We start from the raw sequence: 13585 nt of genomic DNA, 5'->3' as shown, positions 1-13585 counted from the left end.
TGAATAAGCTTTGCAAGAAAAACTAATTACAAGTTTATTGCTTACGGCAATTTCCACATCACGATATCTGCTCTCTAGTTCTTATTTGCTGGTATTTCCTTCTTCAAATCCTATACTCTATACATATCCTATACCTTGTTCTGTATCAAGATTTTAAAAGCAAAGCCTTCTTATTCTTAGTGACTCAGATGCTATCTCCAACTCACTGCTTAGGTAAATAAAGAAGTTGTAAGTGAGAGCAATTAAGGTAAAGCATTTATAACTAAGCTATTTAAAATATTAAAAGTACAATATGAAATAAAAAAAAACAGCACTAAGAAACCTGTCAGGGACATACAAGTATCCACTTGTACGGGCTGATTCTATTTGTTAACAGTTGAGAGATGTCACAAAATTGGAGTCTATTGGTATTTCAAATACTGGGATTTTGTATTACAGTTTAAGTTATTCAGGTGCAAAAAATGAAGTTAATAAGTATAGAACACCTTACCTCCCGAGATATGATCCCTGCTCTGCGTGCTCTACTTCCCAGAACAAAAGAGAATTCGCTGACTTGTGCCAGTCCTGCTGAGACAATCCACTTGATATACTGGCTGGTCTTTGGAAGAATCAGAGAAAGGACAAGCACTGCCAAGACAAACTTTAAAAACAGGTTTTTTGGGGTTCTTGTGGGTTGTCTTGTTTTGTTTGTTTAAATAAAAAAAATGCAATAAATAAAATAGTACGAACTTTGTAAGATATATAGCATCAAATACAGTAATTCTGGACATAACATAAAATAATGGACTTCTAAGTGTGTCTTCTGTATTAATGTCAAAAGAGACAAATGTACACTGAACAGTAAAAAGTAGTATTGTGTTTACTATAATAAAAACACTTGATAACTGTCACAAATTCCAAGCTAGATAAACAGACACTTCACCATGTGTAACTTACTTTTAACATTACAGTACTTTTTTTTTTTAATACCCTAAGAATATTGTATCAAACTGTATTCTAATCAGTAAGATTCCTCCAAATACAGATTTACAGTAATACTCTCTGTTAAATCAGATTTTCAGTTCTTGCATAGAATTTTCTTTAGGGTATGAAGCACAAAGATTATTCAGATTATTAAAGATTAAAAAGATTTTAAAAAAGAGTAAAAGAAATTACCTTCATTATGACCACAGACAATGTAAGGAATAGCAAAACTGTGAGTTCATATATTACAAATGTGGGGAAAACATGAAGTCCTAGAAGGAAAGAAAACAATATTTCAAAGTTTGAGGCCAATATCTTATGATGGTAATTTTCTGGGTTAATAATATATGGAATTGCAAGACTGTATTCTCAAAACTAACCAAACAGAAAGCCTTAACAGCCTTAACATATCTACCAACTACTTGATCACTAAATCCCTAACTACCTACTTGATCATAAAAGCATTTCCTGCATTATCCAGCCATTTTTCCTTTGAAGGGGTTTAGCACAAGCCATATTCCCAATTGAGTTAAGTTGTATATGAGTGACCCACAAGCACTTTCATTTATAAAGTTTTTTGCCTTCCACACCAGTCAACAATACAGAATCTGAAATGAAACTCACCTCTAATGAAAGCTATAAAAATCCTGCAGGAAAACAATTCCATTGTTCTGCACAGTCATTGTAATGTTTTTCTAGTCATTTACCCTTTTTGTATGGTATGGTAACAGACTACTACCGTGGGAGGGACATGATATTCAGTATTTGCATAGACTATAGGTACAACAGAAATTGAAACTATTTTTGATTACGTGACCCTCACTTGCAAACACTAAAAGTCACCTGAACTGGAAAAGACACTTAGACTGAAATCAGGTAAAGCCATAAACCCCTGAGCATGGTTTAACAATTAAGGAATTACATACAAACCTATTGTTCTGATGTTGTTGTGTTTTTTTGTGGGGGTGGGGTGTCTTTTTGAGGTTTTCTGCTCTTTTTTTTTTAAATTTTAATTCGGTAATTATATGAAGCAAGATAACAAGAACCACAAAGAATACAGAAATTTAAAACTAAATCTTGCTAATACTAAACAACAACAACAACAAAAAGTATTTGTTAGAGAAGTCCTAGAGTCACTGAGCAATAATCTTACTCACAGCTGACTAAATCCATTTTTTCCTCAGAGAGTATGAGGAAGTTTTGCAGGCAAACATAACTGTGCATCTTTGGAAGCTCATTCCTTTTTCATAAAAGCTTCTAAAAACAGAAAGCAAAATAGTGGTGGTGTTCCTGATAAATCCATAAGAGTTGGCAGTTCTCCAACCCAATTATTTCTGGTGAAGGGCAAAAATTTAGCTTTCTAAAGCAAAAGGCACGTAAATCAATGCTGTAACTTCTTATTTTAATGCAAGACAAGGTTTCACTAATTTTCTCTGCCCTGTAGCAGTGCAGAGCTAGAACTATAGAGAACCAAGAGTTGTCATCTCTTGCAGACTGTGCAAGAAAGTTACTTATAGTAACGTCACAATGTTTTGTCCATACGCTCATTCTATCGTGGATGGAAATATTCTTCAAGTACATCAGAGATATTTATATGAGTATCACCCAGTCAGCATTTACCCACCCCGTTTTACTTCCTAATTGTCTTCCAACTACTGAAGCGCAAATGCAAAAGACTATCAAAGTAAGAGGAGAAATGGCAAAATAAGAGATGAACACCACACCAAAAAAAAATCTGCATGTATGCAGAGATGCACAAGGAGGGGCAAGTAGTTTCTCTGTTTTCACTGTGTATCACATGCACAGTGCTCATTCACCTTTAGGCTGACCTCAGAAAATACATGAAAAGCAATTAGAGAAATACAGCCCATAGCAATGGCATGTTAGATAAGAGGGCCAACTCTGACACATCTAGAACTGAAGGTTTCTGAGGGAGGATATAAATATAACCTAGTGCTCTCATCACTCCTGATGGAACTACCTGTTTACTTCTGGAGCAGGCTGAAGTCCATTTGAACTGCTGCCCGTGGAGATTTATTGCTATATTCCAAAGACCTAAAGCACAAACTACAGCAGATTTCTATACCAATCCTGTGGAAGTAACTGTCTGTGAGGTGAAGCAAGTCTAAACTTGTTGCATACACTATTCTGAGCAGACAAATCAAACAGACATATTTTCTTTTTGTAGGAAATAGATCCCATCATAGGAGATTTTTATGGTCATTACAGACCTTTGCCCCAGTCCCAGATGAAAACCTAGGATAAGGCCAGAACTCACATGAGGCTCCTGTATGAGCATGTGAAGCCTTCCTGACAACACAAACGTCAACAGAAAGACTAACTTCACAGGCATAAGGTGCACAAATATTAGCATTTATTGCAATGGTTTTGACCAGATTTTGTGACTAAAATGAAAGAAATGCTTCGAATAATTCAAAAACTTCAGCAGTGTTATCAGGTAGCACATGGCACATTGGCCGGCAGTCAATAGCTAGGATAACACTTAATCCACCTTTACAGAGCTGACCATAAGCGTCCAGACTTTAATTCTAAGCAGTGTTCTGAAAGAGCTGGAGCAGAGGCCTAGGGGTGATCTTGCAGCAGTGGCAGGCCAAAAAGCACAGTTCACTCATGTAAGTTGGTATGTGTTATTCTGTGGACAATTACAGGCAAGATTTTGCACATCCTTTTTATAAGTACTTTTTTCCTTAACAAGTAAACTCCCTCCTTCTCTGATTAGACAGATTCTACCAATCTGCTGGATGGCTGCCAAGCAGCATGTGAACATCCAAACGTCTTGACCACATCCTGGTAGATCCGACATAAAGAAAAGGAATCTTGGAGATCCTTGATGGTAAACATTATTACAATAACCAGAACTCTGTGGGTCAGACTGGAGCCAGCAGAATTAATTCTGACACATCCTCAAGACAGGACATCACTCAGAAAAATCATGTTAGCTGTGCATTGGGATGCTGTATCTACTAGGAGTCTTAATGAACATAAGATCATAGCTAGCAAATGCAATAAATGCTGCAGCCCTGGCTAGATCACTAAATAGCAGAGGGGAAAGCCAACATTCTTCATCTTTCTGCAAAAGGGAAAGTCCTTTTCATTCTAAAGTCAGTTTTGAAGGCCTGAAATCTCCAAGTTTCATTGTGCAGGAAAACAAAGCAGTAGAGCTGGATGGCTAAGGAAAGGCAATGCATGCCACCTAATGAATTCCAGTTGGGATCTTCCTTTGATTTTTCTCAAATTCAACAGAAATGTTAAGAGGCTTATCAGAGAATACTTGTGTGCAAATCTGTTCTGGACAGTGGTGGTGCTGACAGTGGCAGCAACACCTGTCTTCTGAAGAAAAAAACCATGTTGTGAAAGGGTTTTCAGCATCTTGCATTCGGGGTCCAATGCTGAGCACAAGATTTACCCAGAAGGGAAACATGGAGCCTGGCGAGTGAGTACATCTGCACAGCACACAGGGAATGCACAACTTCTGTCAGTCACTGGAAGTAATCTGCTTCCTCATCAGTGGCAGAGAGGGTCCCAATGCCCAATTTCAAACTCCATATGCCTTGCAGACTAACAAAGAAACGGGATGTTGGAGCTTTTTTAAAAAAAGTCAAACACTCTACTTTTCTAAAAAGCTATCAAAACAAAATCAAATTACATAGGGGAAAGATCTGAGTACCAGGTACCAAAACAGAAACAGAGTTAGAAAGTTCTCAAGATGTGGCTCTAAGGGATTGGTCCAAATTTTCTCTCAAAACTGTCAGTGAGGACAGAGAAGAACAGGAACTTTCTAAGCTCAGCAGAGGTTAGAGAGCCAGAAACCTTGAAGAACACACAGAGGCCTAAATGAATATACAGACAGCGAGTAACTCCAAGTGCAGCTGTTAATGCCTAACTGCAAAGGTGTGTTATTCCCACAAATGCACCCAAGCGCAAATTTGAGAGCAGTGCCATTACACAGGTCAAGCTAAGGGCAGGTCCACTGTTATAGGTACTACATGAACAAGTACTGTTCATCTCAGCTTTTAGGGACCAAAAAGATTTCTGTAGTGAGAACAGAAAACAGGCATTTAAGACAAGCAAAACAGGAATGACCTTTTCCAAATGACATGTTTACAGTCGCTTTTCAATTAAGTTAAAATATTTTATTTGTGTCTTTATTCTAGAAGGACCAAAAATTGTATTACTGCAGTGGTGTACCACCCTATCTCAAGTGTTTCCACTCTCTATAACAGGATGCTTGCTGCATATAGCAACAAATCTCCTCTTTAGCCAGGGGGGAAGAACCTTTCCCTGTGACCTTTACGTAATTTCATATAGTAAATCTCTACATCTTTATCATCATCATCATCATGGCTGGGCTTCGCGAACGAAGATTTGGGGAGGGCTCTACCCACGTTTGTTACAAGCACGCTGGTGGCTAAAAGGGCCAATGCGAGATAGACACACTCGGTTGCAAAAGGCACAGTAGAAAGACTCCTTAGGAGATATATTCTGCAAGGCACGATTCTTTCTGCTTTGTCTTTTCTCCTCAAGAGTGATCCTGCATTTGCATGGGTGCCTATATAAGTAGAGAGTAAGCAGGAAGTCCTTAAAATGAAATCCAGTAAGAAAGAAGTTTAAGGAATACTTTTTATTCTACTCAGGTTTTCTTCGCAACATCACATCACTCCTTTTAGAACCTAGCTCCTTGCCACTCCATAGAATTTCCTGTTCAGACAAAATTTAAAAGTAACTGAAAGTAAAGGGGAAAGGGCAGGCTAATTCTTTTGGGGGGGTGAAAGTGGATTTTGTTGGGTTTTTTTTTAGGATTTGGGGTTTTCTTTTTTTGTTTGGTTGATTTTTTTAACAAGGAAGCATTGACACATTTTGTCAGAAGCATATAACATTGCTCATTTTTCTCATTTTTTTCAGTGGATTTTCTTCTGAGGCAGGATTAACACCTATTTTCTGTAAAATCATAGAAACTTGTTAGGCAATTTTCTTTTCTTTCCCTTCTTGTAGTTAAAATGGTAACAACAGTTCAAAAGGGTTTTTTTTTAATTCTGTAACAGAATAACTGAATAATTTTCTTAGAGTACAATGCAGGCTATATGGAGTGCTGCTAGCATACCAACAGAGGTCTTGCTATTTTTTGTACTCTAACAAAGTCTTATCTCTAGTCCTAATTTATGCAGCCACAAGAGTGTAGGACAATATTTTTTTTTCAGTCCCTTGTAAAATTGACTTAGGGCTTATAACTACTTGTCATGCTTTGTATCCTTGATAACATTATCCACGTACCACCATCTTCAGTGAAACACATGAACAACTTACATCTGTGAGCATTTAGCAATTACTCATCCAACCTTGGCAGTTATATGGGCCCAAGAGTTTTACCTAAGCTCACCACTTTCCTCTCATTATTAAAAATAAGTTATTCAAATAAACATATCTATTACTAAGTAATCTGACTGATTATCAGAAGCTATTATCATGGGCTGGGTAAAAACAAAAACAAAAAAACCCAAGAACATCAAGACTGGCAAGCATAACTATTTCCTTTTTATTCTGCTAGACACCAACAGTTTTAGTTTCTGTTATGAAACAGTGCTTATCGAACAGGTATATAAGGAACTGCGTTAAAATTATGCCAATGACGGGATTTAACTGTAATCTGAATAAATACAAGGAGAGAAAAAGAACAATAGAAAACTTCAAATAAAACCAGAAGAAAACCCAAGGGTGGTCTTGGAAAAAAAAATAAACTAAACCCAAACCCCATGAATTTCTGAGTAAGCATGGGTTGAAGGAGGGTAGATTTGTGTAGTGGGCTACATCCAAACTCCTCTATCTCAGAGCGTGCAGAGCCCCCAACAGAGGACGTGCATCTCCTGTATAATCCACAGGGAGATGGAAGCGCTTTCACAGGACCTGTCTCCTCATTCACCATACTTGAGCACTCCAGTTTCTTTCAGAGAAAGCGTACTGGGACATGTATGGACAGCTAGGAATGGAGCAGTTCAAAATGAAGCTACTGATTGACTGTAAATACTCTTGAGAGTTAAATTAACCTGTTTTGGGTAACAAGCACAAGTTACTTTCCTGGTTTTAGGCACCAATGCTGCATTTCAGTTGGCTTTCGGGTGGTCTCTGAGATACATCTTGTTCAATTATTTTTCCCTGTGTTGAGAACACAGATCACATCTTCCTAACTAAAGGAACAAGAAGCTATAAAAAAGATTTGTTTCCATTATCATATCCTGCTTCTAGAGGAAACCAAGCCACAAGAACCTGAAAACTACTCTACCAATTGACTCAAAACAGTAATGCAATTTTAGTATAAATTACAAATATAGCTGCTGGGAAGACAGAAGAACATTCAAAAAACCAACACCCAAACCAAGACCTTCTTCCCTTAAAATTTTCAGTTACATATTTTAAATAGTATGAATTCAGAATTAACAATGAAAAACTGACATTAAAACATGACTTAAGAGTACAACATGGAAATGGCTTCTGAAACTGGATGTTACATTTAAAAGTAGTAACAAAGGCAAATCAATATTTTGGTCAGTTAGCAGTTTAGTATTTCAACAAAAGAAAATCTATCTCCTCCCCTCACATTGGAGACACCATTTTTTCTCCTCCCTCCCATTTTTGAGCTATGTTTTTATGTCTTATATATGTTATATTTTATATATTTTATATTATATATTTATATATTGTATATATTTTATATATTATAGATATAACATTATTTAATATTATAGATATTATTAGATATTTTAACATAAGTTGTCTTGGAAGTTACCTATAGATGCAAAGAAAATGATGGCAAGAAAGTCACGTATTGGTTCAATACAGCACATAATCTCCTCAGTAACCATGTGACCCTGAGAAGAGATCAGAGCTCCGGCTAAGAAGCATCCCAGCTCCATTGAAACATCCAGCAGCTCTGTGATCTGTCAAGGAATAACAGAGAATCTATTGCTGAGTGACTGAGTAACTTTATATACCATTTCACAGTGAAATTATAAAACTGGACATTATACTGAATGTAGGAAATTACTATGTCTTTATCCAAGTTCAACAACAAGTAGAATTCAGTGTATTTATTTCAATGTTCTGCAGTATTGTATTTACACAGAAGACTCACAAAATCAGTTTCCCTCTCCATGTTACCTCCTTCCCCACAAAAACAAAAATAAATTTCCTAATCTACACTAAGACTTTCTGTCACTCTTAAGGACACCATCTGATTTCACAACTGCAGGAGAGACTATAGCAGCTTTGGAGTCAGGATTACATAATACATTGAGACTGAGAACTAAAGCAGTAAGAATAGGGTATTTTCCAGCTGTCAAACAAGAGGGAAAAATGAAAATCAAAGCTTATATTTGAGAGAATAGTCTCAATTTAGAAGTCTCAGGCATAAATTACATTTTATTATCATAAATGGTTTAAATGTGTCTGTGTGCTTTACTGAATAGGGTTCCTTTAAGCGTGTGAAGTAAAGTGCTGAAATGAAGCACAATATCGCAATATCGGCTTGAAAGAATTCAGACTGTTTCATTCTTTTTTAATATTTTAATGCAGTACTAGAAGGAAGAGATGAAACACATGTTAAAAAGCTAAACTAAAAACAAAGCAATTGCTTAAGGCAATGCTTGGAACGATAAAAGAAAAAAAGCAAACAGCACTTCTGGTGGGTATAAAGTATGTTTTAAAATAAATACTTTAAAACCATGCTGCTGTACGTGGTCATCTTGCTGAGAAAGTACAATGCTATTAATACTAATAGAACATTTAAAACAGAAGACTTATTTTCATACTAATTTAGATTAAGCAACTATAGTACATTTGTGGACACCATTCATCGGATCTTTAACGGTGTTATACTGTAAGTTATGAAACTATAACTCAAGTGTCTTGAAAGTAATGAAGGAGAATAAAAGACAAAATAAATGAGTCTCCAAGCTGTGCATAAAATGCCACTGAAAAATAATCCCCAGACTTTTATGTATTGAAGTACTAATGTCTGAATGATCATCACATAACTACATTTTTGATAAGTCTGTAATTTATTGCAAGACATTTAAGGAAAAAAATTGGTTCTGTCAACTAATATCAATAGTTGCTGATCAGACAAAACCAACAAAATAATCTTATAATGTTATTCTCATTTTAAAACAAAAGAAATTTCAGTGCTTGTCACAACAATTTGAAATTGTAAGAGGGAAGAAGGCAATATATACATGAAAGGCTTTAAAATCACCAAGAGATGAGTAAAATAAAGGAAATAGTTATGAATAGGAAACACTTAAGTTGTTCTCAATCATACATTAGTTGTTTTAAAAGTCACACAGCTAATATTTTAAGGATTCCCATATACATGATTATGTTACCATATAAGAAGAGAGCTAGCATCTCTTGTACCAGAATTGCATGATACTGAACTATTATGAGAATCACTCTTCAAGCAAGGAACAATTTGAGTGTTGGACTTGATGATCTCAGAGGTCTTTTCCAACCCAATTGATTCTATGATTCTATGAAAGAAACATGTTTCTTCAGAAAGCATCAGACGTAACTAGAGCAAATCGTATATCTATCTGGAAGTTTGCTCCCACAGCATAAAATCTGAATTACATTCCTTCACTCTGTGGCAAATCAAGTATGAGCCCAAGGGCCTGGTAGAAAAATAGGCAAAATTTGCTATTTCTTGTTTAGTCTCTGGGTACTACACAGCTTCAGGTCTACAAAACCTACAGGTCACTCTACACACTGAAAAGTGTGAAGTTAGATGAGAGCGCAAGAAAAGAACCAACAATTACGTATTTTTCTTAACCCTATCTCCCCTCCTCCAGTCTGTTCTTCAGATTTATATGTATACAGAGACTCCTTTTACAATTCCCATCTTGGTCTCTAGTTGATCAGTAATATTACCAGTAAGTAGACACACTTCCTCAGCTAAAACTGTAGCATCAGGGTCTGTCATGTATAATGTATGGGCGCACATGCACAGACACACTGGAGAGGGTTTGTTTTACTGGCAGAAAGGCATTCTCAGCAGAATTTTTTAGATAAGCAAAATTTGGAAAGTATTTTGCATTTAGTATTCCCTCTGTGCTTGCATCACTTTTAAAGTTTTCCTTTTACCAAACACGGCTTTAACGATTGCTAATCTCTCTGGGCTTTGCACTGTCCTCTTCTCAACTCTGACATTACAGAAAGCTTTGACAGTCAAAATTACATGAAAAGTTTTGGCAATTTCCATGTTTTTTCCCCAGTACAACCTAGTTTTCACCTGTTTGCAAAGGTCCCATTTTATCCTAATTCAGAAAGGATTGCTTTGCTATCACTAGAATATTAGATTTTTATGTTCAAATGTTCTATCACAGCAATAAATAAAGAAATAAACATTACTGCTGTAACATGTTCCAGTTGAACCTCAACCATCTGTTCAGCAGTTGTTTTGCTCATATGCTCTAAGAGTGTCTATCTTATTGCTACTCTTTAATCATCATAGAAGCTTAATGAATATGGTAAGCCAGTAAAATTAAAGAAAATCTCGATGGAAATAAAGGTATTAGAATTTCAGGCTTTAGTAACTTAAACCTGCTCAAGAGTAAAGAGGTGAATTCTAAGCTTGGATTTTAAGGAAGTAAAGCTGTAATGGAGATGGAAACAATTCTTAGTGAACCTTGGAAAAACTCCATCTCAATTATATTCTAAGAAATAATTAACTAGAATATTTGAAATTAAAGTTCTTCCTTAATCTTCTCCTTCTAATTGATAGAAAAGAGTTCATAAGCAGGTCATGAGCCATTGAGAAGTACTCCAGGCAAGCAAAGAATGACATTCCCAATATTAGCAATGATATTCCTAAGACACTGCAGGAAAAAATATGTACATTTTCATACATAAAGTACTGTAATAACATAGCTATATTTTCTTTTTGTCCTTTTGGTACATAAAGTAAGCTGGCAATTTCCCTCCAGTTGCACAATTTTCATCATAATGTTTCTGTGCATAGAGAACATGAAAAAGCAACATTACACCAGGGAATGCTCTGGCTGCAATATTCTTCAGCTCATTGTGGTAAATATCTCGACCTAAAAGTACCAGTCGAGCCCTGGATCCTGAATGGTCGTATTGAAAACCATAAGCAAGATTTGCTCTTTACGTTGTGATTCAGAACAGTTCTCCAGTTAAAACAAACCACCAACCACTATCTGCACAACTTAAAAGCTTCAAAAGGAGATGCTGAAAGTGTAACAATGATCTACTAAACCTTCATTACTGATGGCAAAATTCAAAGATGGACAACTGTGTCTCTCAGCTATACTTTTATAGGACTGGCACTTGACACAAACTCCCCCCACACCTGATCTGCCTAACTAGTTGAGAGACAAAAGGGAGGGGAATTCCAATTATTTCTGAGAACACTGGGAATTTAAAGAGGTATCTTAAGCTCCAAGTCTTTGTAAAATATCTCATATTTGAGATGCACTGCTTTAACTTAGTTTACCCAGAGATGTATTTAAGACCCTGTTTCAGATGTAATGAGTTGCAATGTTATCCAAGTGAGCCAAGCAGTTCAGAAATGCTCAAAAGTCACTATCATACAAGAAGCTCCTCAATTCACAGGATAATCCTTACAGCAAAATTGCTTCCTCACACTGCAGTATAGGAACCTCTTCTGTCCTATCTTCCCTCTTGTTTTCCCATACAGAATTTGTCGTTATTGGTAGGGAAATGACAATTCTTGTTTAATTAGTCATGGGAGATTTTTCAAACACAGGAAACAAGTAAAATAAAATAAGTTTATATATAATGTGCATTACATGTGCTAGTGTTACAGATTAATCCAAATACAGAAGAAAATTAGGTGGCCCCAGAATTCCAGTCAACACTGAAGCACATAATAAGTAACTGTACGCATGAAGCAGGAATACTGTATCATTCCTACCCTCTTTGTCATGTATTGGAAAAGATTTGGCCTGCAGATTAACCTGCATGCTAGAGAGTGAGTTAAAATATCTTATTTATAATCATCTCTCAGATTTTCTAAATGGAGCTGTCTTTGGTCAAGGCCACCAAAATAGGCACTCTCTTCTACAAATTCAAAAGCTTTTTTTAGAATTACACCAGCATAGAAAATTCTGTGTTTGCAGATTAATTATACCAACTCCTTTAATACTTGGTTTTCCCAGGAAGAAGATCTTTGCAGGAACCACTACAGTTTAATTGTTTTTCTTCCTGGCACCTAAAAACTTTAATTTATCCTTTCCAAAGACATGCAGCAAATTAGATTTCCATCCCTCATCCTATGTTTTTATTCCTGACGTAGTAGGGGCACCTATACCAATAAAAAGATTTGTTTTCCAGAAGATTTGTTTGTTGATCTGTTCAACTAGACAACCAAATACTTTTTTTTTCAGTCTGTGTGTTTAAACCACAACTTGTAGCATTACTATAATGAATGTATCTGTGTCAGTGAATATCAAGCATCTCAACTGGTTTACTGAGGTTACCTGCAGTATCCTTTGTACTGTTCCCTTTGATACATTATTTATCAACTCTAACAGGAAAATTGTTGAAAATGCTGAAGAAGCGTTCTGGTTCTGCAGTATAAATCCAACACACTCAAACATATTCTCCCCCCAGGTTTGTGTTCCCACATGTATTATGTAAAGTCATATAGACAAGCTCCTTGTTCATTTGACAGGCAATTTTGGTACAATACACCCAATTCATCCACCAGACTATGTAGGTCACGTTTTTAATGAAAGTAAAACTGCTTCTAGATATCATCATATTTTATGCAACTTTGTGATTTGGTTGCTGGTTTTTATTGAAGTTCTACAAATGTAATGTCTGCTAGTTAGAAAGTAAAAAGGAAAAACTAGTTTTGTTCCTTCTCTTATTAGATGCTACACTTGGAATATGAATAGCTGTTTAGAGCAATGACATTTTTAACTGGTACAACAGAAGTCAACAACTGTAAAGCTATGCTCTCACTAACTTCTTTTTGACCTTCCTGAAGGAGGTCAGCTTTCCCTGTTGGACTGTAGTAACTAAGCTAACACCCCTAGAAAAAAAGGTGCAGGCACAGGAATACTTTGGCTTAATTATTCTCAGAGGACATAATCTGCACATTCAGGATAATGGAGTTTCAAACCCACAACATTATCAGCAACTGTCACATTCTGTTCTCCAGCAGTATAGTTTTTCAGAGGGCTGAAACATGAGAGAGAAACAAATAGAAGGAAAATTCAGGGGTAAATGAACCAAACCCAATAGGGTTATTAAAATCTATGATCCTTGAGGCATTTCTCTACTTTCTTAACTTCATCCCAAACTGTGTATCCCACACAAAAAGAAAATTATTTTATAATAAAAACCATGTTGAGAACTTGTTATGAAGATATTTGTGAGCAAATGTCACAATCAGGCATTATCAGTATCTCAAAACCCATCCTAAATTATTTTCAAATGCAAGAAGTAGCCCAAAATTAAAACTTGGATCATTATTCCTAAACTGGCTGTATTAAAAGCTAACAGCAGAAATTCAGCAGATTGACATTCAAATTTTATCTCTTCTTACTCATCTGTGCTGGAATGCATG

The 13585-nt window shown here is 36.1% G+C and overlaps 1 protein-coding gene across 3 annotated transcripts in view; it reads right to left on the bottom strand.

Annotated features, from left to right (window-relative positions):
• TMCO3 (transmembrane and coiled-coil domains 3) overlaps window positions 1–13585 on the bottom strand; it is a 35958-nt gene that overhangs the window by 5536 nt on the left and 16837 nt on the right. Inside the window, exons 10-12 of one of the 3 annotated variants that reach the window (XM_051772743.1) lie at window positions 7766–7916; window positions 1156–1235; window positions 491–677 (exon numbers count right to left, since the gene is read on the bottom strand). In XM_051772743.1, coding sequence (XP_051628703.1) covers window positions 522–677; window positions 1156–1235; window positions 7766–7916 — 387 coding nt within the window. In that variant the 3' untranslated portion in view covers window positions 491–521. The other 2 variants (XM_051772742.1, XM_051772745.1) reach the window with 2 other exon arrangements.

The sequence above is a fragment of the Manacus candei genome, unplaced genomic scaffold, assembly GCF_025592945.1.
Source record: "Manacus candei isolate 608988 ecotype Guabito, Panama unplaced genomic scaffold, ASM2559294v1 h1tg000159l, whole genome shotgun sequence".
In the NCBI taxonomy this organism is placed as follows: Eukaryota; Metazoa; Chordata; class Aves; order Passeriformes; family Pipridae; genus Manacus; species Manacus candei.
Note: the sequence above shows the minus strand (reverse complement) of the source record. Positions and strands in the feature narration are given on the sequence as shown.